The sequence below is a fragment of the Lycorma delicatula genome, chromosome 2 (assembly GCF_047948215.1).
Source record: "Lycorma delicatula isolate Av1 chromosome 2, ASM4794821v1, whole genome shotgun sequence".
Classification (NCBI taxonomy): Eukaryota; Metazoa; Arthropoda; class Insecta; order Hemiptera; family Fulgoridae; genus Lycorma; species Lycorma delicatula.
Window position 1 is genome coordinate 74,023,602 of NC_134456.1, and position 27,303 is coordinate 74,050,904.

Genomic DNA, 27,303 nt, shown 5'->3' on the forward strand with positions numbered 1-27,303 from the left:
TAGAAGAATTGTCAGGTAAATGTTGATAGAAGAATGAACTTATTACTTGCTAGTGTAATTAATTCACTAATTTGTAAAAAAAAATTGAAACATCATTGTACCAACATAATTGTGTGTGTGTGTGTGTGTGTGTGTGTGTGTGTGTGTGCACACGCATGTCATGAGCACGCACATGTGTGTTCAAAAATAATCTAATATTTATGTTTGATTATGAAAATTAGAAAAAAATTATTCATAATCAGATTAAGTAAATTTAATTCTCTGTATATTATAATTACCTGAATTTCTGGTTGACATCCCATAACACACATGAAGAAGCTTGTAGCAGCTGCTGTTGTATCATGACCCTATAAAAAAATATTTTTCCTAGAACATTAGTATGAATCTTACAGAGGTAACAAATTTCTTCATATTTAGTAACTACATTTTCATTGGTTCTTGAATAAAAATCTTTATTAACAAATGATACAAGTAGATTAAACTAAAAAATGCATATTTCAGACTGAATTAAATGAATCTGGAGTGTCCAAAGTTTAAGTATTGCTCTAATGAATCGATAGATGTTATAAATGTAACTAACTTTCTTTAGAATTTATTGAACTTTCATTTGTGTAGGAAAATTCTACGCAAATAAATATTAGAAAATAAAAATTCGGCCAACTAATGCCAAGTATAATTTAAAAACTAATACTTCTACCTCAATATGTAGTGTCAATTGAATTGACTTCACCTCTGATCCTAAGGCTAAATTTAAATAATATTCATTTAAATACATGATTTAAAATATTAAAGCAGAATTTCATTAATTGATATCAGTTTTTATTACCAAAATGCTGCTGATATTAAGTATGAGATCCAATTTAGCTAAGTTTAAATTAACTCTAATAAAGCTATCAATTAAAGTTAAACTTTCTTTATTATTTACAAAATTTTTACTGGATATTATTGAAGCAGGCAACATTACTGATACTGTGGGCAGTTTTAATAAATGAATTCGTGTTGAATGATTTCATTCAACTATTATTTATAACTTATAAAGTAATTGTTACAAAAATGTTTACTGGTCCATGAACATAAAATCAGTCAGTGATATTAAAAATAATTTTAAGTGGAGAGAATCAAATTTTGTTTGTCATATGACTTAACATTCCTCCTTGTGATAATCAAAGTATTATTTGCATTTTAGGAGGAATTGAAAACTAGGTTTTATCTAATTTGCTATTAAAGCTTACCATACAGCTGTCTGTCAGGAAACACAGTCCCTTCAGGCAGCCTTCCCCATCATTACATCACATCAAGGAAGCACTCGTTCTGCGCAGATTCCAGTTTCCTCAGAATGGATATGGTAGGGTTTTTACCTATAGCAACAAAATAGGCAAGACTGGATCACAACCAGTCTTTTCTCACCAGAAAAGGATAATGAGAAAGAAATCTTTCTCATCATAAAGTACCATTCCATTGGTAAACTTCAGTACAAGTTAAATACCATCCAGAAGAAAACCCAAGATCCCTTCTAGGCGAGGTTGTCCATCCTGCTCTCACAATTCCTTGAGAAATAAGGGTATTTTTATCAAGGTAGAGCAGTATATTTGTATACTTTCTCTTCACTTATCTTTGATACAAATTTATTCTTTTTCAAAAATTATGTAATATTCGAAAACATAATTATAAATTAAAATAAATTTTTAAGACAACATACCTCAAACATAATTGTATCTACTTGTTCCTTGATTTGTTCGTCACTTATAAAACTTCCATTTTGGGCACATTCCAACATCAAATCAAGAAAAGCCATTCTCTTTTTTTCTCCCAAAACTGTAAATAAAAATAATTGTTTATTATTAGAATTTTTTTTTTTAATTTTCTTTCATTAATATTTGATATATAAAGGTAGAAACTATATACTTGTAATATTTAGATTAGTATTCATTTCATTTATTTATTTTTATTAAATGTTTTTATGCAAGTTTTTATGAATTAGTTCATTGCTTATAAGTCCATTAATCATAACTTTTTATCCAGCCAACCTTACATTCCAGTTTCTGCCCTTTTCTCATGCATTTCTCATTATTATGTTAAGATATTAGATATATTATTATTTCTATTTGCACTACCATCAGGTATTTAACATAAAATGAATGCCATTTTTTCAATAACAGAATTTTTTTATTTGTATTTTTATCATAATGACTATAATATATATTTTTTTTAATTTTATTAAGCGTAATAAGTTTAGTTTTATTGAAATTTAAAATTGAACTTATTGTAATTGATAACTGTGGGCATTACATTCTTAAATAAAATTATTGTACCTAGCATTTTCAGTTAATCTTCTTCAGCCACGAGCAATTAAGAGTAATTATTTATTCAAAACTTTGAGTTAGTAACATTAAAAAAGAAAAATCTTTTCTTTGAAGAAATATCCATCTGAATTATATAATGTAAAAAACTAAAAATTATATTGTATTAATTTTTGTTTTTTTTTTCATTGTGTGAATTTTAAGACATTTTCAGAAGAGCAATTAAATTATGCATTAAAAGTACCCCATTTTTTCTTGGAAGTACATTTAAATATCCTATTATAACCTCATTATAAAATTAAAAGATTAACATTTAATTACATTACAGTTCAGATTTGTCAGTAAATTTTTTTTTAATAATTTTCTGACAAGGAACAAGATGAGTCAGTAGTTTTAAAAGGATTTAGCTACAATTCATGTAGTTTATGAGAATGGTAATTATAAATAAAAGAAAAAGAAGAAAATCAACTAGCAGAATCTCTAATCACCTGTTAGGATAAAGTGGCTTATTGATCAGTATTGATAAATTGATTGGTGATTTAGATGCAACCTGCTGAAGAGTTCTATAACATTTAATCAGTTGTAATATCTTTAGAGAGAAATTGGCCTTATAATTATGACATTATTCTAGGTTAATTAAACCAAAACTTTCTACATACATGATAGGTTTCAATTCTTAGCATTTATTTTTTTTAGTTTGACTTATTAGGATAATTTACAATTTAACTTCAGTTTAAAAAAGTAATAATAATCAATATTCTAAATAGAGAAAAATTTTAATTTATACTCTGAACATTAATTTGTAAATTTATTTTTTTATATTGATGAAATCTGTTTCATTAGAGAACAACCCAGAAATTGCAGTACATGTTTTTGAGAAAATGTTTTCTTATAGTCAATGATTTTTGAATGAAGTATTGTGATCATGAAAAATTTCTGTTTCCAGATTTCAATGGACATATCCATTTGGACCATCCCTGAATCCATTTGGACTAGTTTCAGTGTGACATCTGTATGTATGTATGAATGTAAATGAAGTTTACAATCTTCTACTGTCTCAGGTAAACCATTCCTGAGGTGTGTTGTTAATTGAAACTCAACCACCAAAGAACACTGGTATCTACTTTCTAGTATTCAGATCTGTACAAAAGTAATAGCCTTTACTAGGATTTGTACCTTAGATCTCGCAGCTTCAAAATCAGCTGATTTACGATGATGAGTTTACCACTAGACCAACCCGGTGGGATTTACATAATATCTAGACCCACCATAAATGGAAAATACTATATATAATTCTTTAATATGCTCTTTCATGGCATACACTAGAAATGATCTTTCAGGAATCTTTCATCCTAAACCTTAGTCATTTTCTATTTTATTGTTAGATTTCTAACATAGAATAATAACAATTTATTTTAAATCTAGACTGTACTATCCTACCAAAATCTACATCATCTACATCAAGGTCATCCTTAAGTCCTGATGACTGGCCAAATGAAAATTTCTCTTCATTTCCTTGTTTTACTGTTTGTTTAACTGTTCCGTCAACCTTTTCTATTTTTTTCTGATTTACTTTATTCTCTTGTGTTGAATTGACTGCATTATTCTGCATACATTCTTTCTTCTTTTGTAATACCTATAAAATTACAATAATTTTATCATTATCATGAATGAAATGCTATAACATTTTATACAGTTCTAATTTGCTGTAACCAAAGAACAACATGATAAAAAAAATGTTTTTGGAGTTGTAACCTCTAAATTCTGAAAAAAAGATTAGTAAATATGAAATTTAATATATTTTAATAAATAACAATAAAAATAAAAATAGTAAGTTTTTTAAAAAAATTAGGAGTTATAACCAAGTGGAAATGAGAAACATGTCATAACAGAATTTACTAGAATAAAAAGTCTCCCATTCCAGGCTTAGTTGGAAAGAGAGGTGTGAAATATTTTACCTTTTGTGTTCTTCAATCAGTTAAATATGCAGTTGAATATCAACATGCTAAGTCTACCAAAATGTACTTAACATTAATTCTACAAATAATAAGTTCACTGTTCCCAGCTGGCTGTATAGTAAGCATTATGACTTTCAAAGAAAGAAATTCTGATTTATAATACTTATACTCAGATGCTGTACATACTTCAAGTTCATTAATAATATTGGGGTAGTTAATATAACCCAACAATATAAATGTAAAATAAAATAAAATAAAAACCTGAAAATGAGATATAGAGGTAAAAATACAATTATATATTATATTTTTTGAAGTATAGACAATATACAAACTGCAAAATTCGTGGCGCAACATCTATAACAATTGGATTTTTTTTAATTTAAAGAAAAAGTGCTGTATTTTTTGAGAGTGTGTTAAGTAAACTATATTTAGAACTTTTATTTTAAGAATAAACAGCTTTTTCTATTTGAAAAGAAAAACATAAGAAAATAAACAGTTTCTGTATTACCATGATAAAAAGATGAAAAATCATTTCTGTTGAACAACTATATAAAAATTAAAAATTCATAAATATAATTAGATATTCATCTAACTGTTTATCCCATTTGTAATTCAGTGTCCCATTTAACTGCTTATACCAGCTGGTAGCACAATAATTTTATATATTTCTTAATGTATTATTGTGTATGTTTTACTGGCTGAGTAGTGTAGGCTAAAGATTCAGTTTCCATCATTATTTTAACTTGATATTCTTTTTCAACTTCATCAATTTTCATTAGATTTATATTAATAAAATTATTTCACAGAAAAATAAAAAATGTTATATATAAATTAAATATTATAAAAGAATTAACTGGTAGTAAACAATGTAGTCTACCAATTAAGTTGGTAATATAATGAGTTGGCAAGATATGATTTAAAGCTCATGAGGCTAAACATAAATTTCAATTTTATATTTGGCAGTGTTAAATTTAAATTGTAAATTCTATGCAAATACCAGTAAAATTCAATTGGCAGTAATTTTTAACTTGTATTACGAGTCTGATATCATGCTATTAACCCAGTAGCAGCTTGGTAATTAGTCTTGTTCAGATCTGGGTTGACTGTACCTGAATATTTTAGTAAATTTTAAATCCTAGCAACCAGTGCACACAAATAACCTTAGTATTCAAACCAAAAGAAATGACATTGATACCTTTGCTTGGGATTTGAAACTAGGTCTTTTTGTATTGCAAAACAACAGTTACTCTAAACCACTAATGATGCCAACAAATAACATTAATTCCAATAATCCACTAACAATGATAGTTATTTTTAATTTTCTTGATCTTAATTAACATTTAAAAAAATAATCAATAAATAACTTAGTAAAAATTACTTTTTGTAATGTCAGCTATGATTAAATAAATAGAATGAATGTGGAATGTTACATTCACTCATTTTAAAAGTATCATGGAGTAAATTATATGACACAGTATGATAAATTGACTTTTTATAAAATGGTTGAAATTACTCTAAAGCACATACAATAAATAATTAATAGCCATTGAAAAAACTTTTCTTTAAAGTATACATAAGAAATTTTTTTGTAAAAAATTTTACTACATCTACTGTAAAAAAAAAAAAAAAAAAAAAAAAAAAACTGAAAAGAAAAAGTAAAATAACGAAAAACATACGTACATTTTTTGTAAAAGAATGAATTTTGTTTAAATTTACTTCCTGTTCTTTGTTATACTTTGATAACTTGAAAATGAAATTGGGTCTCAGCCACAATTTAGTATGTCTTAAATGAAGAATATCACATAGTCTGTAACAATGTCAAACAAAAAATCACTAAATTATAAATAAAAAACTTATGTTCTTATAAAGTATTCATTAGTACGATTCTAATTATTTAACAATAATGTTACATGTAGAAAAAATTGTATAGGCAGTAAAAATTATATTTGCTAGTTAAAAAAATACATTATAACAAAAATTGAAGAAAAATTATTTCAAGATTGGTAGTATACATTCAGAGGTAAAGGATTTTCAACCTACTTTTTATACTTTTGATTCCTATCCAATTTATAGCAAATAATTTTTCCTTTTTTAATGTTTTTATAAACTTAAGCATGTTACTAACATGAAATAATGATTGACACTTGAAAGAATATTAAGAAAGAAGAGATATCTCTTTTATAATATAAAATGTTATATAATATATATATCTTAATGTTTTTAAAATTAAAATTCATCTGATGAACTCTGTAATTGCTACAAAAGTACTCATGAGTCTATGAAAATTTAAAAAACTGAAGATGGGTAATTATTCAAAAATAATCTTCAATTTCTCTTTAATGGAATGGAAGTTTTATAATGTATACATTCATATTATTTTCATGAATATATTTAAATAGTTTATTATAAACTACAGTAAAATACTTTTTAATTTTATTGATACAATAAACAAAAAAGCAAATAATATGAAAAATAATTGTGGTGACATACATACATAATTGTGTAAAACTGGATCATAAGTTATAGCAGTATACTTTTACTAAAAAACTATGTTTCCCAGCGTTTTTAATTTGCATACATATTGACATCATATTTCCAAAAAGTCTGCTCTTTATAAGAAAAATATTTGTGATTAAAATAATTACTTTCAATTGTTAATTCATTTTGAAATTTACTGTTTATGAATAACATTTAATGTAACATTTTATTAGAATGCCAAGTGCCATGTCATATGAATCTAAAATGTGGACAATCAAAAAGAAGAGAAAGAAATATTTAAAAATCTCTGAAATATAGTTTAGAAGAGTGGTTGAGAAAGAATGAGGAACAAAAGAGAAAGAAAAAAACATGATGAAAAATTGTGGTTACAGCTCTACTTTATAGAAGAAACTATCTTCAAAAGAAAAAGTGAATATGGAAAAAAGTAAATTGTAGATGGGCAAACAGCCCAGCAGCCTGGTCTAGTATTAACTCATTGCAAATCAGTTTTTAACAGCTGATTTTTGAAGTTGAAGTTTCTGAGATTCGAATTCTAGTAAAAGCTAGATGCTTTTATACAGATTTGAATACTACACAGTAGATACCACAGTACTTTGGTGGTTAGTATACAATTAACTGCATATCTCAGGAATGGTCGGTCTGAGCCTGTATAAGGCTGTACCTCACACCTATCTAAGACTTTAGATGTCACATCTATCATCCTCATCTCATTGGGATGTGGAGGGGGTTGCTTATTGTTCACTAGTTAAACAGATTGCAACATACACATTAAAAAAATAATGCTATAAACAGTATTGGAATATTTTCAAATAAGATAAATCAAACAAAAAAAAATTGCTTTATATTTCATTGAAAATAATACTATAATAAAGTTTGTTTATTATTGCCCTTATTGCAGGTTTGTGATAATAATCATTATCACCCTTATTTTAGGTTTGTGATAGTTAATATAAAATAAATATTTAATATTTGACATTAATTTCTTACTTCATTACAGCCATTGCATAATCAAAACCACATTTTTCATTTCCTTGGCTTGTTTTATCTACTCCCATTACTGTTTCTGAAAAAAAAATGTAATTAATAATAATTATGGCATTGAAAATTTAAACAAAAAGATAATGTTTTCATAAAATCAAGCCTCTTTTAGTTTATTAATGCTTTGTAAAGTTAAAAAGCAAAGCATAGTTACAAAATTTTACATTCACATCTTGCAAGTTATTGTTAAATAAAAACCTCAACATTTAAAATCATTATTTATTGTTTATTTATGAGTAGAATCCAAGATATTGACCTCAAAACTAATTGATAACCTCTTTTAATAACTTATAAAGTTGGTTTAAAATACTGAAAAAAAATTATAATTAGAGAATTTGTTTCTGATTTAATTATCTAATTATTATTACAGACAGGTGTTAAGATTTTGATATTTTAGACAAAATTTTGAATGTCTTTCAATTTGATAACACATCATATTCCTATAAAACACCTAAAATTGAAAGAATTTTTCTTCAGTTTGCAGCCTTAACATATGTGATAATTTGTTGTCATATTACAAAATTAATAAGAATTGAGTGAGTTTTCTCACAGTCATACTTTTTAACAGAATTTATTAAGATTTTTTTACTCATTAGATAGAAAAACTATGTATGAATTTCTGTTCAAATAGCCTTCTCGTTACATGTGATCAACTTCCACATTCTGTATCATGAGTAATTTATTTAAATTTAGATTTATAAGGATATATGCAATATATATGTAATGAATCAGAATCTATTAGATTAAATAACAAGGACATTATTATAGATAATTATATAATTTTTGTAGCTGATTTTATGGAATATGGTGGTCTTCAAGACAGAAAATATTCCTTTAAAAATTAATTGGTTGGCTGATTTTCATCATCAAATAGAATGTACTATTCTAATAGAATTTATTCTGTATTTATCCCTTGGTGATAATAAATCTCATTCTAAATTTTATGGTTATCACCTTAATTGCAGAGGGGCTTGAGAACAAATCTTAGTTGGACAACAAAATTAGATAGGATAGAATTATTTAGTATGATATAGGCAGGCAGAGACAACAATATGTGAAAAATAAGAATGACTACTTTTTGCCATTGTTAAAGATTAGCTGGCCACTTCCATATCCCTACTATATATGAATAATTTATTTAATTTTGATTTAGATGATAGAATAATTTTTTTTAAATTCATATAGTCTGTAAATTAAAATAATGAATTCGTTTGATTTTTATAGAACTTTAAGGAATAAGTAGATGAAGGGAAAATTCCAGACGTGGTTATGAAAAAACATGGAATCAACAATACATTCTCATTTGCTGATTGACTGGAATTTGATTAAATGGGATTTAATTGCAAAATTTTATCCATTTTACAGTAATAATGTTTCCTTCAAGTTTTATTGGTTAATTTAATTTTGCTGTATTCTGTATTTTTTGTCAAATTTTATGATGTACCATATCTACATCATTTTGAAATGTCAAACTGAATTGAAAGTCTGTATATAGAGCCAAATTAAAGACGACAGTTTATCATGGTCTAATTACATCATATGTTAAATGAAAGATACTTCATCTTATTTAAATATGCAAATAATTTTAAATGTTAGAATAATGACTTTAGAATTCTGAAATCTGAAAAAAGTGTATTAGATATATGAAACGAATAGAGTTGTATGTAGAATTATTAAGTTCAAAAACTCTCAAATTGGGTACACAATTTTATAATTTTTTTCTTGTTTACTCAAGGGCGTAAGTTCAATTTAGGTAAAAATTTGTTAAAAAAAAAATACTTTTTAATTTCGTGTATTAGATTAATTAACTTGGAATTGAAATATGAACATCCTTGAATTTTTTACTGACTTTCAAGTGATCAGCAAAGATATAACGTGAATAATATTAACAGTAAAATTAAGTTTGGTTAGTAAATCATTACTGTAGGAACAGAAATACTTTTAAAACTATAACCTTGAAATATGGTACACATTTGTTCGGATGAACTATGTTAACGCGTGGAAATTCCTGCTTTTTATAATTTTGTATTTTGAGAAGCTCAGGGTTTTATATGCATGTAACTTATTTTTAGTCTACATTTTTCTTTAAGATTTAAGGTAAGTTATTTTTCTTTCTTCCTGGTTAGGAGCATTGATTGCTTTGGTCATTAGCCCTTTTCCCAAACAAAAAGAAAAAAATGGAACAAAAACTTTCCCACTCTGATAGAAAGAACTAAAAATTATTTAAAACATCAATGGAACCGCCATATGTCCTGGCAGAAAACAGACATGCAATCTGTGGTTAATCCAGGCCCCTAGTCATCAAAGCTTTCAAGGCTTCCATGCACTGATATACATGGGCACCTTACATGCTTGCCATCACGGAGGGCATGTGGACAACAGAAGGGTCTTTACGTCTGCAATCACATCGACCCTGGCTGTCGTATTGCCAACAACTCTAAAGGGGTATAAGTTCATTTCCATAATTTTTTTCAAATGTACATGATCTGCTGGGAGCCAAAAAATCCATTCCATATACTGACCTGAAAATGGAAGTTATGACCAAAGAATGAACATATTTCTAAGGAAAAATGCTCAGAGCCCTGTTAGTTGGCTATAAGTTATAGTTGTTACAATCTTGGACTTGTAACGTAAATGGTATGTTCCATATGTGGGGATTATCTCTCAGAAAATTATTATTTGAAGTTTCACAACTAAAAAATTGAAATCACTACTACACGTTATGTGTATATGTAAAGATTTTAAAATGTTACGAATATTAATTGCTTATTGTTATGTTAAACAGGGCAGTAATTGTTTAAGTTTTTCCTTGTAGTTTATTTGTGGTACAGAAATATATTTTAGAGCATTTTTGATACTGTTTATTTTAAAATAGAGTGAGTATCTTTGTTATACTAGTAATTTTTTTTCACACAAGTAATTAATTATAAAATGTTATAGTATAAAGGAAATGTATTAGCATTACGATAAAAACGAAAACAAAAATTTCTATTGTTACAAAGATAATATTATTTATAGAATTTACTGTTTTATTTCAGTGGTAGAAATAAAATATAAAAGAATTATTTCTGATTAAAATAATACTTACCCATTAATGTTTCAACTGTGCATTGACTCATATAATCATGAATATCAAATTCTTTTCCAATTTCTACCTTTAGTCTGTGTACTAACTGTAAGCTATTAGCGTTAAACATATCCAAAAACGATCTAAGAACATTTAAATGAAATGTTGGCGCTATAAGTTTACGATGTGCTCGCCACGTATCTCCTGTGCTAATTAATAGACCATTTCCAAGCCAAGGCTTAAAAAAGTCATAATCTTGGGATTTATCTATATGTATGCTACTGCTGAGTAATACCTGAAATGGAATAATTATATAAGCACATATTTATTATAAAAAAATAAATCGCAATTTTATTTAAACTATTTATAAGATTTTTTTTGCAGTTTCTATTGAATAAAAGTTAATATTTACCAAAGTGTACATTCATTTTTACTTTGTTAAAATTATGTATAAAAAATATTTTGAATAAAGATACAGTCAATGCCGTAAGGTAAATTTAAAATTGTACTTGTTGTTTGTTTCATAAAAAATATAATTTTCCATAAGACTATACAAAAGATTTAAATATGTTTGACGTCAAACAAAGATTCCAGTTTTACCTTAATCTAATCATAATTGTACTTATATGAAGTATTTTCTAAAAATTAATTTAAATATTAAAATTAATTTTATAAGATTGATGTAGATATCTTAAAATGATTAAACTGAGTAATATTTTTAATAAAGACTTAGAATTGTAACATGTTATTTTTATCCTGTATATGATAGTAATTATCAAGATATATGGTAAAAGTTTTTCTTTTTTCTCTCTTTAAATATTTTAATTTAAAAAATAAAAATTACGGCATAGAAATTAATCACTATACATTTATAGAGATTTAAGCCAATTTAATACCAATATGCTTTTGTTTTATGTAAATTTATATTATTATTTATTTTATTTCAATTTTTTATACTATCAATGTTGGATAAATACCTTGTTTTGCTGACAACTCTGAATGACGTACACATTAATTTATTGATTTTTATTAATACCTACATAACACTTAATATAACTACATTTTATAATAAAAACATTTCTAAATTATATTTTTATGTAAATTTAAATTGTTTTTTAGTTTTTTTATAATTTGTACTAATTTCATTCAAGGTGAATATGTGTATAGGAGGTAATATAACATTTTTGCTAGTGTTTTATTTATGTAAACTTAAGACACCTTAATTTTTATAATACATGTTACAAAAATAATTACAACTCTGTTTTTATATCTTAATGTAATTGTTATGTGTAGGACTTATAAACACATTGTTACCCATTTACCGTTCTACAATCTACTGCATACAATGGTTTACAGAATAACTTATTAATTTTTTACATTTCTTTTATGTTATAAAATATAATTACTAACTGATGACAATGGTTATCCGATTAATTTAAATATTGTATAGTATGTGATTCTTAACTCATGATTATATTACTGATAAGATCATTCAAGAATTTTTAATAATATAGCTTACATACTTACTTCTACATCTTTTGGATTGGTTAAAAACACCAATAATCGAGGTCCAATCCACATTCGAGCTAAATCTTTAAATTCCTTACTTTTTGCATACACTCTGTTAAATACATCTGCCAAAGATAAAACAAATAAAACATTTGAATATATATTGATAAGTAAAAAATTTCTCTAATTTATATTTATAATTTCAATAATTCTTCTATATTTCATCATTTTTTTCCTCCGGGTTCCGGAGGCTAAAAGCGTTGTTGTATTGCTTCAGAGGTTGAGATGAAATGGCAGTTTTGTAGCATATGAAAATTTCATGTTGACCGGGATTGGAACCTGCGACCTCCGGATGAAAATCCCAGACGCTACCTCTCCAGCTACGGAGGCTGGCCTATATTTCAAGTAAGAAATTTTACGTGTAAACTACGCGATGTAGAATTTAAGGACATACGATAAAGATATTGTTTGCATATAACAACATATTGCAAGAATTCGGTAACACTTAAGAACGTATATATATATATATATGTGGGGGGGGGGGGGGGGTTAACGTAAAAGACCAAAATTGGAGAATGTCAATATTCTCTGGCGAATATAGACACTTACAAAATACGTCGGTAAAAGACCGAAATATTTGCTTATTAGGAACTTCGCCGGTATATGTCGACAACTTATTCATTTTATATATTTTTACCTCCTTGTACTGTACAGGAAGTATTATAATCGCGAAAAATTTATGTTTTTGGGTTTCAACGGAAATAACCCATTTTTATTATCCCTGAATCCATTTTGACTAGTTTCGGTGTGACGTCTGTACGTACGTATGTATCTCGCATAACTCAAAAACGATTAGCCGTAGAATGTTGAAATTTCTGATTCAGGACTGTTGTAACATCTAGTTTTGCACCTTCCCTTTTTATTGCAATCGACTTGAGCAAAAGTGTCCAAAAAAAAAGCTAAATGTGCAATATTATTTAATTTTTTAAGTTAAATAATGAAATGTATGTAGTTGAAGGGTAGTCTTGTAAAGTCTCAGGTCGACTAGGTCATCAGTGACGTCCGGAGCTGGGTAGAGCGGAAGCAGGGTGATACCAATTACGAGCTCACCCAGTTTCTATCAGGGCACGAGTGCTTTCAAGATTACCTGTACCGAATGAGTAGGAGTACCTCAAGATGTTATGATTGTGGGAGCAGGATATGGCGGAACACGTTTTTTTGCAGAGATTTTTCCTCCCCCTATGGAAAAAAAACAGCAAATAGCACTGTTATCCACGATCTAGTATTCAGATCAGTATAAAAGTAACTGTCTTTACTAAGATTTGAACCTTAGAATTCTCGACTTCGAAATCAGTTAATTTGCGATGATGAGTTCACCACTAGACCAACCGGGTGACATTTTTATTTTGGTAACCGATACTCATTATACAGTGTTCAAGAGAAGTAGTGTAACTCTTTCTATTCCTTGTTAATTTAATTTTTTCCTAAATCGTAATTATTGCTATTTCCAACCGACTTATTGCAAATAAAAGCGCCTAGATCTAGTTGAGATAACCTAGATCTGGTTCAGCTTCTGTGAGGAATCTGTATGGTTCATAATCTTTACTTAATAATGAAATATACGAAAAAAATGCAAGTTTATTATTTGTTACGTTTAATGTAATCCATATTGCGTATACGTTTTTTTTCACCATCAATAATTCATATAATATTACGTAAGAAGTTTCCCTTTCATCCAGTGCCCACGCACCGACGCACTCGTTTTTTATAATTTTTTTAATTCTATCTATTTGTATTAAGTATCAGTGAGTTATCTGACAATTTGTTTTTATAAAATTGTATTTGACTTATTTCTTAAAGAATAAATGTAGTTTATGGAATGAACAATAAATATTTTACTTGTTGTTTTTTTTTCGTTTAACCTCCGGGTCCGCAGTTAAGCATTACTGCACAGAGGATGAGATGAATGATTTGCAGCGTGTGTGAAAAATGCCATGCATGACCGGGATTCGAATCCGGAACCTCCGGGTGAAAGGCCGAGACGCTACCACTCTCGCCACGGAGGCCGGCAATAAATATTTTACTTAGCCTATAATAAGTCTACGGTTAAGATATTAAATTTAAGATGTAAATGTAAAATGTTAAAATTTTTTACCATTTGGACTTCCAACGAATTCCAGAGCATTTCCTATGAGCGGATAACCTTTTGGTCCGGGTATTTTTGAAGCCAACTCATAAAATCTTCTTCGACTCAAGCGATAGTAAATTATGAACAAAATAATAACAGGAACCAAAAGGGATACAAACAACTGAAATGAGAACAGGTCCATGGATTTAATATGTTCCATCCTGTAAACATAAATAAATAACAGTAATAATTAAGTGGATTTTTTAAATTTATTAGCCTAAATATTCCTATCTTAGAGAAATATTTCAAATTATATTTTAAAGTTTCTAAAATTTTTAAGTCTTTATTTTAACTTTTTAATTTTAATATAATTTTTTTTAATTATTCGTAAATTTCAATTCTTTGTAATAAAGTTAATTTAATTTTATTTATGTTGGGTTTAATAAAATAATTGTATTTCTAATTTGTAAAAAAATCTGATGTGGACACTACATGACTTCCTTGTTCGCTTATTAAATTATATATACACATTTTCTTAAAATGAAAAGTACATAAAATTTTATTTCATTAATAACTTTTCATATTTTTTATTTTTAGTTTTTTATTGAATTATTATTTATCTTAATTTTTTTACAATCAGAGGTTAATAATTATTAATAAATTAATATATTTAAATTTAAAAAAAAAGAGATTAAGTGTGATTCAAACCGATGTGCCTTCCCCTTCTAAGAGCCAAATATTTCATTACCGTAATTAAAATTTCATTTGGCTATAACTATGGAACCAATGAAAATAAGTACCAGTTATGATATATCATTGAAAAGCTCTCAATGAGGGCTTATTACTACAGATAGAAAAATTCTAAAATCCAATTTTTTTGGACACTTTTGGTTCAGTTGATTGTAGTCAGAAAGAGAGGTGCACAACTAGATGTTACAACAGTCCTAAATCCAAAATTTCAGCATCCTGCAGTAAATCGTTTTTGAGTTACGCGAGTTACATATGTACATAAATACACACGTACATACAGACGTCACGCCGAAATTAGCCAAAATGGATTCAGGGATGGTCGAAATGGATATTTACGTTGAAATTTGAAAACCTAAATTTTTCGCGATCACAATATTTCCTTTACTTCATTCAAGGAAGTAACAGGGCCGCAGTAACAAAAGGAGATGGTTCCACGCGATAGGGAAAACATACTTGTGTTTTGTTAGCATCCTAATCGAAAAATTACTGATGTAATTCTATATATATTTTTATTTTAATAATTTTTTAACCTATTATAAAGAGAACACTTTACGAGAACAAAATAATTATTTTTCCCTACTTAATTCATTTTATATATTTTTACTTCCTTGTACGAAGTAAAGGAAGTATTGTGATCGCGAATAATTTATGTTTTCTCGCATATTTCAAAAACTATTAGCCGTAAAATGATGAGATTTTTGATTTAGGACTGTCGTAATATCTAGTTGTGCACCTCCCCTTTTGATTGCAATCGACTTGACCAAAAATGTTCAAAAAAGCCAAAAATCCTAAAAATTTGAATTTTTTACTTTTTCTTAACGGCAGTAATAAGCTCTCATTAAGAGATTTTCGACGATATATCATAACTGGTACTTATTTTCCCTTGGTTCCATAGTTATAACCTAATGAAAGTTTAATTAATGAAGTATTTGGTTGTTACAAGGAACATCGATTCGAATCCGACTTCATATACATATATTTTTTTTATTTTTTTTTTAAATTTATTAATAATTATTAACCTCGATTGTAAAAAAAAAATTATACAATAAATAAAAATTCAATAACATTAAAAAAATAATGTGAAAAAATCAAAAGTTATTAATGAAATAAAACTTTATATATTTTTCATTTTAATTCAAAAATGTTTACAGTGGTTAATAATTATTAATAAATGAATATATTTAAATTAAAAAAATATATATGTATATATAGTCAAATTCGAACCGATGTGTGCATGGTTACGGATACATGTTCTTACTTACACCACATAACTATTTGAGAAATGTGAAACAAAATTAACATATTAACTAATATAAAATTCTGATACGGACACAAAAAATGTGATGCAATGTAGTATCTACCATAATGCAGTTGCGTAACTATCCACTTTATTAAAGAATTGGAAGATCGTATCTCATTTTCAAATGAAATAAATTTAAATGAAGTGCAGCAAAAAATGTATATATGTAATTTAATAGACATACAAGGAAGTCGTGTGGGGTCCACAATAGATTTTTTCTATAACTTCTACAACAGATTTCTGCTTTTTCAGAATATTTCTCTCGATTGAAAGGTCAGTAATTTTTATCGTATCGTTAAGTAGTTAAATTATTTTTTGAAATGAAGTAAAAATAATAATTTTGAAGAATATATAATTTCTTTTGTATGTAGTATTTTAGGTGACATTGATTTAGCGTAAATATTAAAATCCGTTCTAAGTGAAGTAGATTTTAAGTAATTATCAATATTACCAAAAAATATGATATTTGGGTAAAATAAAAATTGTTGCAAATGAAACATTTTCTCTTTATAAATAATGAAATTATATAAAATAAAGGTACATAATAATAATATTTAAATATATATATATATATATATATATACACGAGGTGCGACAATAAAGTAATGAGACTGATGTGAAAAAAATGTTGCTTACCGTTTTAGTCATGTTTAGTATTGTCTCCTTTAAAGTAGTTCCCCTCTCATTGCACACACTTACTCCAGCGCTTCTGCCATTGATGGTAACATTTCTGGAACTCATCTTCTGTAATATCCTCCAAGACCCTCGTCACAGTTTTTTGGACATCTTGTGTTGTTTGAAAATGGTGTCCCCTGACCGCCATTTTGACTCTTGGAAATAGAAAAAAGTCGAACGGAGCGATATCTGGTGAATATCGCTGTGGTAGTACTGAAATTTGTTTTGAGGTTAAAAATTGCTGTACTGACAGAGCAGTATGGGATGGCGCATTATCGTGATGCAGAATCCAATTATCAGCAATGTTGGCACGGACACGAAGAACTCGTTTACGAAGTCTTTCTAAAATTTCTTTGTAGAAATATTGGTTAACTGTTTGTCCAGGAGGCACCCACTCTTTATGAACAATTCCCTTGGAATCGAAGAAGCACACAAGCATGCATTTCACTTTTGACTTTGACATGCGAGCTTTTTTTGGTCTGGGTGATACCTTTGAGCACCACTGCGAACTTTGGCGTTTTGTCTCTGGATCGTATTGAAAAAACCAACCTTCATCACCAATGATAACACGGCTCAACAAATCTGGATTGATTTCCGTTTGCTCTAACAGATCGGCTGCCACATTTTTCCGTGTTTCTCGCTGTTGTTGTGTGAGATTTTTGGGGACCATTTTTGCACAAATCTTTCTCATACCAAGATCTTCAGTTAATATTAGGCGAACCGTTTCTCGATCGATGTTGAGTTCTTCTTCAATCATTTTCACGGATAATCTTCGATCATATCGTACGATTTCACGCACCCTGGTCAAGTTGACATCTGTCCGTGAGGTTGATGGTCGTCCACTTTGGTCTTCATCTTCAACATTCGTTCTGCCTTCACTAAAAATTTTATGCCACCGAAAAACTTGAGCTCTTGACATAACCTCCTCTCCAAAAGCCTTCTGAAGCTTACCATAAGTTGTCGTCGCGTTTTCACCCGATTTAACGCAAAAAGAAATGGCATACCGTTGCGCAATATTTTGCGGTTTCATTTCTTTGACGAGAGACACAAACACGTGTTCACTTATTACAGCACAACTCACGACTGAGCAGTTGTATCAATGTGCCGCTTGGACTAGAAGTAGCTTATAGACCAAGGTCAAAGGTGGTGTGCCTACGCAAGCTGCAGGGTTGCCACATCTTGCAAAGAAAAATCAGTCTCATTACTTTATTGTCGCACCTCGTATATATATATATATATATATATATATATATATATATATATATATATATATATATATATATATATATATATATGAAATAATAGAAATAAAAGTAAAATAAAATATTTAGATCTATTATAAAAGATATAAATAAATATTTGGTTCATAAATATTCCATATTATAATTCTTCAGATAAAAACAACCATTTTACATTATTATGATATTATTTAAAATAAAAAAATATAAAACAATAACACGACGTTTCGTTTTCAATGTAATTTTTTATTGTGTGGAATATTTATGATTTAAATATTTTATCTGCGTATTTACATTTATTTCTATTATTTGCGTAGTAACATTTGGGATCTCCATATTTTGTCTCCAATTTTGTCATCAATCACCCGGATATACCGGGTGATGATGGTGGGGGGGTGTGGGGGGCAAATTCCCCCCAACTCGCCCTTCCCGTTTAGCCAGGACTCTGGTCCCTGGACCCCCCTGTGTTCATTAAACTCATGCTTGTAAGAATAAATAAAAATTAAAACCTGTTTAATTTATAAAAACTATCAGTATAATGTAATTTCTTCACAGCAGTAATTCTGTAAGTACAGTACCCGAAACTTTGAGTAATCTAAGAATGTGGGTTTCAAAACAGTCGGCCTCCATCTTAAAAATATTATTTATAACTAGTTACTATTACCGGGTAAAATGTACTTTGCCTGGTCCTTAGCGTTAGCCGACAAACACCACTAGGAGGAAACCGTATTCCGCTTCTCGTTTTTTTAAAAATTAATTTTATTATATGTTTTTTAGTCAAGTAACCGGAGGCAGATGCAGCCAGTTGCATTGTACATTCAGTAATAGTGGCTGTGTTGGTTGAGCCGCCGTACCGTACCCTTGAAAAACGGAAAATGGTTTTTAGACTTTTATCTGAAGAATATTTTGAAGCCCCAATCTAGTGAGTGAATATCTGGATCTAGTTCAGTATAGACGGAAATGGAGAAAATGTTCAATCATTGTTCCTTTTTTTTTAACCTTTCTTCGCCCTTTTCAAATTCGAATTACGAATAATCTAGAAATCGGTTTTTAGATATTTACATGAAAATTATACACAGAAAAAATCAAGTTGATATCTTCATCCGTTACCGAGAAATTTAAAAAATCGTAAATGTAAAAAATAGTAATTAAAAAAATAGTTAACTCGAAATTTCAAAAAACTCCCTTCATAGTGTGTACTTACACCGTAAGAAGAATGTATATACGAACTTTCATCAATTTGTCTGTAGTATTTTTCCTGGGCGGTTGATGAATTAGTGAATATTTCCTTAAATGTAATTTATTTAAGTTTATTTTCCTTTTTATTGGATAGAATTAAATATAATAAAAAGACAAATTTTACTTAAATGTATTACCATTATTAGTTCCTTGGGTTATCCGATCAACTATACAAACTTATAAACTAAATACACATACATTGTATTTAATTTATAATTTTGGCTTGAAAATTTACAATTTAAAAATCTGATTTGAAAAATTTCAGGCTGTGCAATAGTTCTAAAAAATTGCGGCTATTTAATATCGTTCCCAACTAGTTTCAAAATTAGCCTACAGTATGCCCCAAGTATACAGAAATACAGTTCGTTTCCAGGTAGGAATATTTCCTGTATTTTTTTTTTTTTTAATATTTCACTGTTGATCAGTTATTTAAGAGATAATTTAGACCACTTTTGAAACTAGCTGTAAAACCACTGGATTAGGGTCATCGTAGCCTAAAGCTTTTAATACGACAATTTCTATTTTTCAATACGCTAAAATAATATGTCATAATCCTATATTAAAAGTTTTAAATTGCAAACCATGGCAACCCCTGGTTACTTTGAATCTGGTGGTCTCATACCCAAAAAGAATTCATTTCAAGGTAGAAACTTTAATATTTATATATATATACATATATTTAAATAAATATTATAGTTAAAGTTATAGTTATATAAAGTTAAAGTAAATAAAGTATATAAAGTTAAAGTTATATATATATATATATATATATATATATAAACTCATCGGGCTGCTCTAGTAGTTAACAACAAATCAGTTTAACAGCTAATTATCGAAGTTTTGAGGTTCAAATCCTAGTAGAAGTTAGTTACTTTTATACGGATTTGAATACTTTTTTTTTTTTTATAGAAGTGGAGGAACCCCATTTCCAGACGCCTAGGGAAAGTCGGGCTCGCTAACAGGTTCCGCAAGATATTATTAGGTGCGTATGTGTTCCTGTCACTATCGACTAAACCTCCACCCCTCGTGAAACAGCTTATGCAGCATTACTTAAGGAAGGGGAAAACGCGCGCTCACACAGTCGGACACCGCAGTCACCAATCCGTACAAGACCATACACCTAATTTACAACACCCTCTTCACATTGTACCGGGAGGGGGGAGGGTTTATTGTTCGCTAGTTGAACAAATTACAAAGTACACATTAGGAAAATAAATTTAATAGCAATGAAAGATAATATTTATATATATATATATATATGTGTGTGTGTGTGTGTGTGTGTGTGTGTGTGTGCGTGTGTGGTTTTCTTTATAAAAAAAATTTAAATAATTTTCTTTAATTTTAGGATAATCTTTAATTTCTTTATACGAAAACTCCTATAACTTTTCTTTAATTTGACTTTTTACTCTGCAAAGAATTAGAACAATAATTACAAGATTTGATTTTGGTTTTTCAATCTTTATAGTAAAAATACGTACATGTCTAAATACGTACACTTGTATCATCATCATCATCATTATTTGTTTACATGAGGTTCGTGACTCCAAATTTGGTTAGTTTACACCAGAAAAATCAAGAATCGTTTTTTAATATAGGCACTTTATATTGGACTGAATTGTACAGTTTATAATTTGAACATTTATTTTTATGTTTTTATCTGAATACTGGCGATTTTAATGTATTTGTTTATAACATATTTTTATTGTAAACACCTGCTCTATGCTATTTCAAGGAATTGAATTTGTGTTATTTGTTAATTAAAACTATTTATATGGAATAGATCGATATTATGTCTTCACTTATATCCCTTAATGTGACTCCGTACCGATTTACTAACGCGTAATTAAAGATTTATATAAAATAACCAACTTTTTGATGAACAAAGTGAAAATGTCACTTGTAACACCGAATATAATTTTCGTTGAGGTGAATTGGAGAATACAAATTTGCAATAATAATTACTTTAAGTTAATTAATGTAAAGTGTAACCTTTTTTGCCACAATTTGCTTAAAATGGATCATACAGGATGCTTTTTATTGTTTTGAATGGTGAAGCTATTTTTACCTGTTTAATTTTTAGAAGAAAATATATATATATATATATATATATATATATATATATATACGTGAGTAGAATTTAAACCTTCCTTAACATGGGCTTAAGAAATAATTTTTATTGAAAAATTTATCAACTATTTTTAATTCTCCAACTATTCGATTTGAGGGCAACGAGTACAATTCAGTCTTCTATGATATGGGGAAATGCCTTTATGGCGCGAACAAAGGTTAAAGGATTTAACAGTTGAAATAAGATAATCAGTCCTTAAGTAATATTAACTAGAAAATAAATATCTTTCAATCGTTTGAAGTACTTAGGTTTTGTTTTTTTATAGAATATTTATTACCTTACATTTTTATAAATATGAAGGTAAATGAATTTAATTGTTTATTGTTTTTCTTGTTACAAATTATCACAGAGAATTGTTTAATATTAAATATTTCCTTATTGTTATGTTAACTCTAGTACTGAATTTCTCATTATTTAAAAATTATTTTACAGTAAAATGACTGTGAACAATTGATGATAATAATAATAATAAATAAAAATGAATTTTATAAATAATTAGTAGAACATTGCCCCTGACCATTCATAACAGCTCAATCTGTTCGAATAAGTATTAATAATTTTAAGTAAAAACCCACGAACGTTATATAACTTCTTTGAATTACAGGTTTTTTTTCTAAATTGATTCTTAATCTGATTTCCATATTTCTTAAAATTATAATAAACTGTGGGATTTTATTAAAGTAATTTTCACACATTTTGATTTGGTCTAAACCAAAAATTGATTACATAATAAAATTACACTTCGATTAAATCAAAATTTTTAATCAACTCCCAAGAAAATTGACCAAAAACGTATCGTTTTAGATTAATTATAAATAGATAAATTGGGAGCAGGAGACAAAAAGATCAACAGATAGATAAGTAAATATTGCAGGGTAAATTTTATTTTATAAAACATTAGTAAAGACATAATTCTAATAATTTTATTTTAATCATCGTATTTAATTTTTATTAATAATTTTCCTGTTCCTTCCTTAATAATTAATGTAATTCATCTTAAATTAGTAATTTTTTATATTTATATATTATTTATCCGTCCATCAGCATCCATAATCTCTACATATTTAACAAGATTTTACATGTTACAAGGAATATGCGGTTACATTTTTCCAACAGTATGACACTTTAAAACTGCAAGAAATATTCAAAATTAGCCACGAAATATAATTACGCTTTGGGAAAGTTATATAGTAGAAATAAAGTCTTAACCTGCGGAAATTGTTCTTCGAAAAGACGGAAGTTACAATACAAAAATTCCCATTAATACATTAGTGTAATTTATTTATTGCTCGTCAAAAGAACTAAAACGCCTTAACTTTTCCGATAAAGAACTGAATATTTCACAACATATATACGAGGTCTGTAAATAAAATAATGAGACTGGTTCAGAAAAACCTTTTAATTACAGTGCAATTATACATGGACCTATATCACCTTCGAAATAGTTCCCTTGGTAAGCCACGCAATGCTTCAAACGGTTTTCACACTCTTCATAGCACTATTGGAACTCAGAAAGTGGAATATCCTGCAGATGGTCGGTTACATTTTTAAAAATATTTTCTACTGTTCCAAAATGGTGTCTTTTGAGGTGTTTTTTTTATAGTCGGGAACAAGAAAAAATCGTAGGGACTCAAGTCAGGTGAGTAACGTGGTTGAGGAACTACAGGAATACTTCTCTTTGCCAAAAACTCCTTAACTGAGAGTGCAGTGTGACAAGGTGCATTGTCATGATGCAGCATCCAGTTGTCTTTGATGACTGGTCTCACGCGGGCAACTCTTTTCCGCAGTCTTTCAAGAATTTCTCGGAAAATATATTTATTTACAGTCTGTCCTATAGGCAAAAACTCCTTATAAGCAATGCCATTAATGTTGAAGAAACAAATTAGCACGGTTTTGATTTGCTCATTTTTGCTTTTTTGGGACGTGGTGAGTTTGAAATGTGCCACTCCTTGCTCTAGTGTTTTGTTTCTGGGTCGTATTCAAATATCCAAGAATCATCATTAGTAATAAGCATTTTTTTTAGAAAATCAGGAAAAGTTTCAATTCGCCCTAGAAGATCGCGGCACACTTCCACTGTGTTGTTTTTCTCTTCACCTGTGAAGTTTTTTCTTCAATTTTGTACAAATTTTTTCATGTCCAATTCATTTGTCAAAATTTGATGGACTGTGGTGTTTCAAATTCAATTGTTCTGCAATTATTCTAACGGTTAATCGCCGGTCGTACCGTATCAACTCTCTGATTTGTTCAACATTGTCGTCACTTTATTGACGTTAACGGTCTTCCAGAGAGTGCATCGTCCGCAACTGATTCCCGGCCATCTGAAAATGCTTTAAACTACCTTAATACTTGGGCTCATGACAGATTGTCATCACCATAAGTACTTTACAATCTTGAAAAAGATTCTCAGTAGCATTCTCACCGAGTTTAACACAAAACTTGATTGCATAACGTTGCTCATAATTAGTATCACTTATTTTTGTAATGCACAACAAAAGGTCGTTTCACCAAAGTTTGTTTATGACTCATGTGGCAACAATAGACTAAAAATATTAATACCTAATATAAATCAGCTGTTCATATAACCACATGTGACTAGTAACTTTACAGTGTTGCCACTTTGACTGCCAAAAAAAAAACTAGTCTCATTACTTTATTTACAAACCTCGTATGTTGATTAAAACAACTACATGAAAGAAGTGTGTGTTTGGAAAATTGGATGTAATGAAAATGAAAACGGAAAAGCTGGGAAATCTACTGAAACTAACACTTCCTTTTATGTACAAAAAAAATGATACTTGGAGAATCCTGCTCTACAAACAATTTTCTGAGAGATTTACCGATAAACAGATTATTTTTTTTATTGTACCGTTTAGACTGAAGTAGAAAAGTAATAAATCAAGGAAAAGATCAGCTGCGGTATGACTATTTTATCTGATGGTTAGAAATCGTACGAAAATCTGTAGAGAGAAAGATGTGAACACCTAACCATAAACTTAAGTTTGTGGGGGTCGGACTTCACTCCCGACACAAGCAAACAGTTGAACGACTCTAGAGATCGAAGTGAGAACAATAAAAAATAAAAGCACATCTAGAAACTTCTGGATTCTTCTTATTCGGCCGAACCTAAGTGGAGGCCACCAGTTAACAACGTTAGTTACGGAGTTATCAGCATTTACGTAACATTAAAGAAATATCAAGAAACATTAATTTTTTAAGGAAACAATTATTGTAATTTTGTTTTGTTTGATGAATAATAAAAATAAAAAATTAATTATTTTTGTTAGGTCGAATAAATGTTAAAATCCAGTTTTATTGATTATACCGATTTTATGTAGATATCATTGGGTAGGAATACGAAGCGCAATTATTTTTAAGCAAGACAACGTTACAAGAAAAGTTGGAGTTTTTGTCATTATTCTTAAATGATAATGATTTAATATACGAGTATTTACCGCTTTCGGCCAACGAAAAATTACATGGATTAATAGGTGGGCAGAGAATGTGTACTGGCATCTTGCATATGCTTAAACATTTCTCTTTTGGCTAAAAACAAACGTATGATGCAATGAATTTTCGAGCGATGCTGTATAAGTTTTATCTTGCACAATATCTGTACAAAATATGATTTTTTTACGGTCGTTTTCACTTTTCTATTTTGAAAGCAGTAGGGATTTATCTAACCCACCGGGTTGGTCTAGTGGAAAAAATCATCATCGCAATTCAGATGATTTCGAAGTCGAGAGTTCTAAGGTTCAAAACCTAATAGAGGTACTGTTATTTTTATACGGATCTGAATCTTATATCGTGGATAACGGTGTTCTTTGGTGGTTGAGTTTCAATTAATCATACATCTCAGGAATTGTCAACCTGAGACTGAACAAGACTATATTTCATTTACGTTCATACATATCATCCTCTAAAGTAATACCGTACGGTGGTTCCGAAGGCTTATCAGAAAAATAAAGAAAGGAGGGATTTATCTGTATTACAATCGATTTTATTTATGACATCATAATGTAATATGGAAATTTGCTATTTAGGATGAAATATCATGGATAACCGAAAATATTGGTAAAGCATCTCAAAGTTTCCAGGATACAAAAGCAGAAACTTAAAGTTTCTTTAAGTTTGGACACTTAAGTTTCCAGAATTCAAAAGAAACATTAAATATTACTATTTCGCAACGGATGTCTGTGTATAAAATTATTCTAATTTTAGTGTACAAACAAAAACCAAATTTTATTTAACGTTATTTTATTATCAATAAATAGTTTACTGTATAAAATTAATTTGAATTCTAGTATTACTGATATACTTTCACCATTCAGCTTGTACCACCAATAGTGTTTCAGAATTGGTCATTTTGAAATTGAGCAAAATTGCTCATCTTGAACTTCATCCAATTAAGAACACTGTAACACCGTGGAGGTCTTCATACAAAAATAACCATCGAGAAGTTATTATTTACCGTTTACGAATAGGCTCACCCATGGATATCTGATGACGCAAACTGTTGCACCCGTTTGTGCTCGCTGCGACTGCCAACAGTACACCACATCCTTGTGGATTATATCCATTATGCGGGATTGCGTCGTGAGTTTAAACTAGAGGCTCTCATACGAAATATGTTGAAATATGGTGAAAGTTCGGGCGGCCATGTGGAAATTTCGAAGAGGCAGGGAAGTCCAGGTATTTGGGATGCGGTTTCGAGCTGGGCTTGTACTGGAGTGGAACGGTGATCGCAATGCACCGGTTCTAAATTTCGAACAGTTGCCCATCTCACGTCTGCGGAGGAGGCTTTACAGCCTCGCGATGGAAGCATGACAGCAAGAATGCCACGTCACAAGTAAGAGTAGGTGCTTGTATACATTTATAAAGGACTTGGGGGGGGGGGTATGCTTCTAGTTCGTTTTTAAGGGCAACGGAAGCCCAAGTGCTCTCCAACCACGCGAATTTGAACCGATATTTGTTTCGGTTCCACCTGGCATCTGATGAGCTGTGTGTCTGCGGGGAGGTCCAGTCGAACGAACACATCATGTTCGACTGCCCAGCTCTTGGGGAGGCCGGAACTCAGGCCACCCTGGAACTTAGAGGTCAAGGGGAAAATTGGACACTCATCAGCGGCGAGTCAATGTGGCGTGAGCCGCATTGTCGGACCGTGCAGGAGTTCCTTGATGTCGTTGCTTTGTTCAACCGGCATCAATAGTTTAAGGGATATAAGACTCCTACCGCTAGCCGTAGTAAGCTACCCTCGAGAAATGGCTGGCCATCGGTCAAATATAGCTCCAAGCGCTATAATATGGTGGGCAGATACTTGCTGGCATTCAGCGACTTAGGCGTGGCATGTAATTACTGTCCTTGGCAGAATAAATTTTAATTTATTGACAGGTCATATATTTTAGTATGTGGACGGGGTGCGCCTACCCATTTTAGTAACATATGACAAGTGAGCGGTGGGACACGCAAGCGAGTGT

The 27,303-nt window shown here is 29.3% G+C and overlaps 1 protein-coding gene across 1 annotated transcript in view; it reads right to left on the reverse strand.

The window, feature by feature from the left end:
- The window catches only part of LOC142319894 (cytochrome P450 4g15-like), a 28,996-nt gene extending 11,731 nt beyond the window's left edge, over nt 1-17,265 (reverse strand). Inside the window, exons 1-9 of the mRNA XM_075357566.1 lie at nt 17,249-17,265; nt 14,527-14,720; nt 12,390-12,496; nt 10,884-11,157; nt 7,745-7,820; nt 5,939-6,065; nt 3,741-3,936; nt 1,700-1,815; nt 279-347 (exon numbers count right to left, since the gene is read on the reverse strand). Of these exons, the coding sequence (XP_075213681.1) occupies nt 279-347; nt 1,700-1,815; nt 3,741-3,936; nt 5,939-6,065; nt 7,745-7,820; nt 10,884-11,157; nt 12,390-12,496; nt 14,527-14,720; nt 17,249-17,265 (1,176 nt within the window). The remainder of the gene's footprint in view (nt 1-278; nt 348-1,699; nt 1,816-3,740; nt 3,937-5,938; nt 6,066-7,744; nt 7,821-10,883; nt 11,158-12,389; nt 12,497-14,526; nt 14,721-17,248) is intronic.
- Between the last annotated feature and the right edge of the window lie 10,038 nt (nt 17,266-27,303).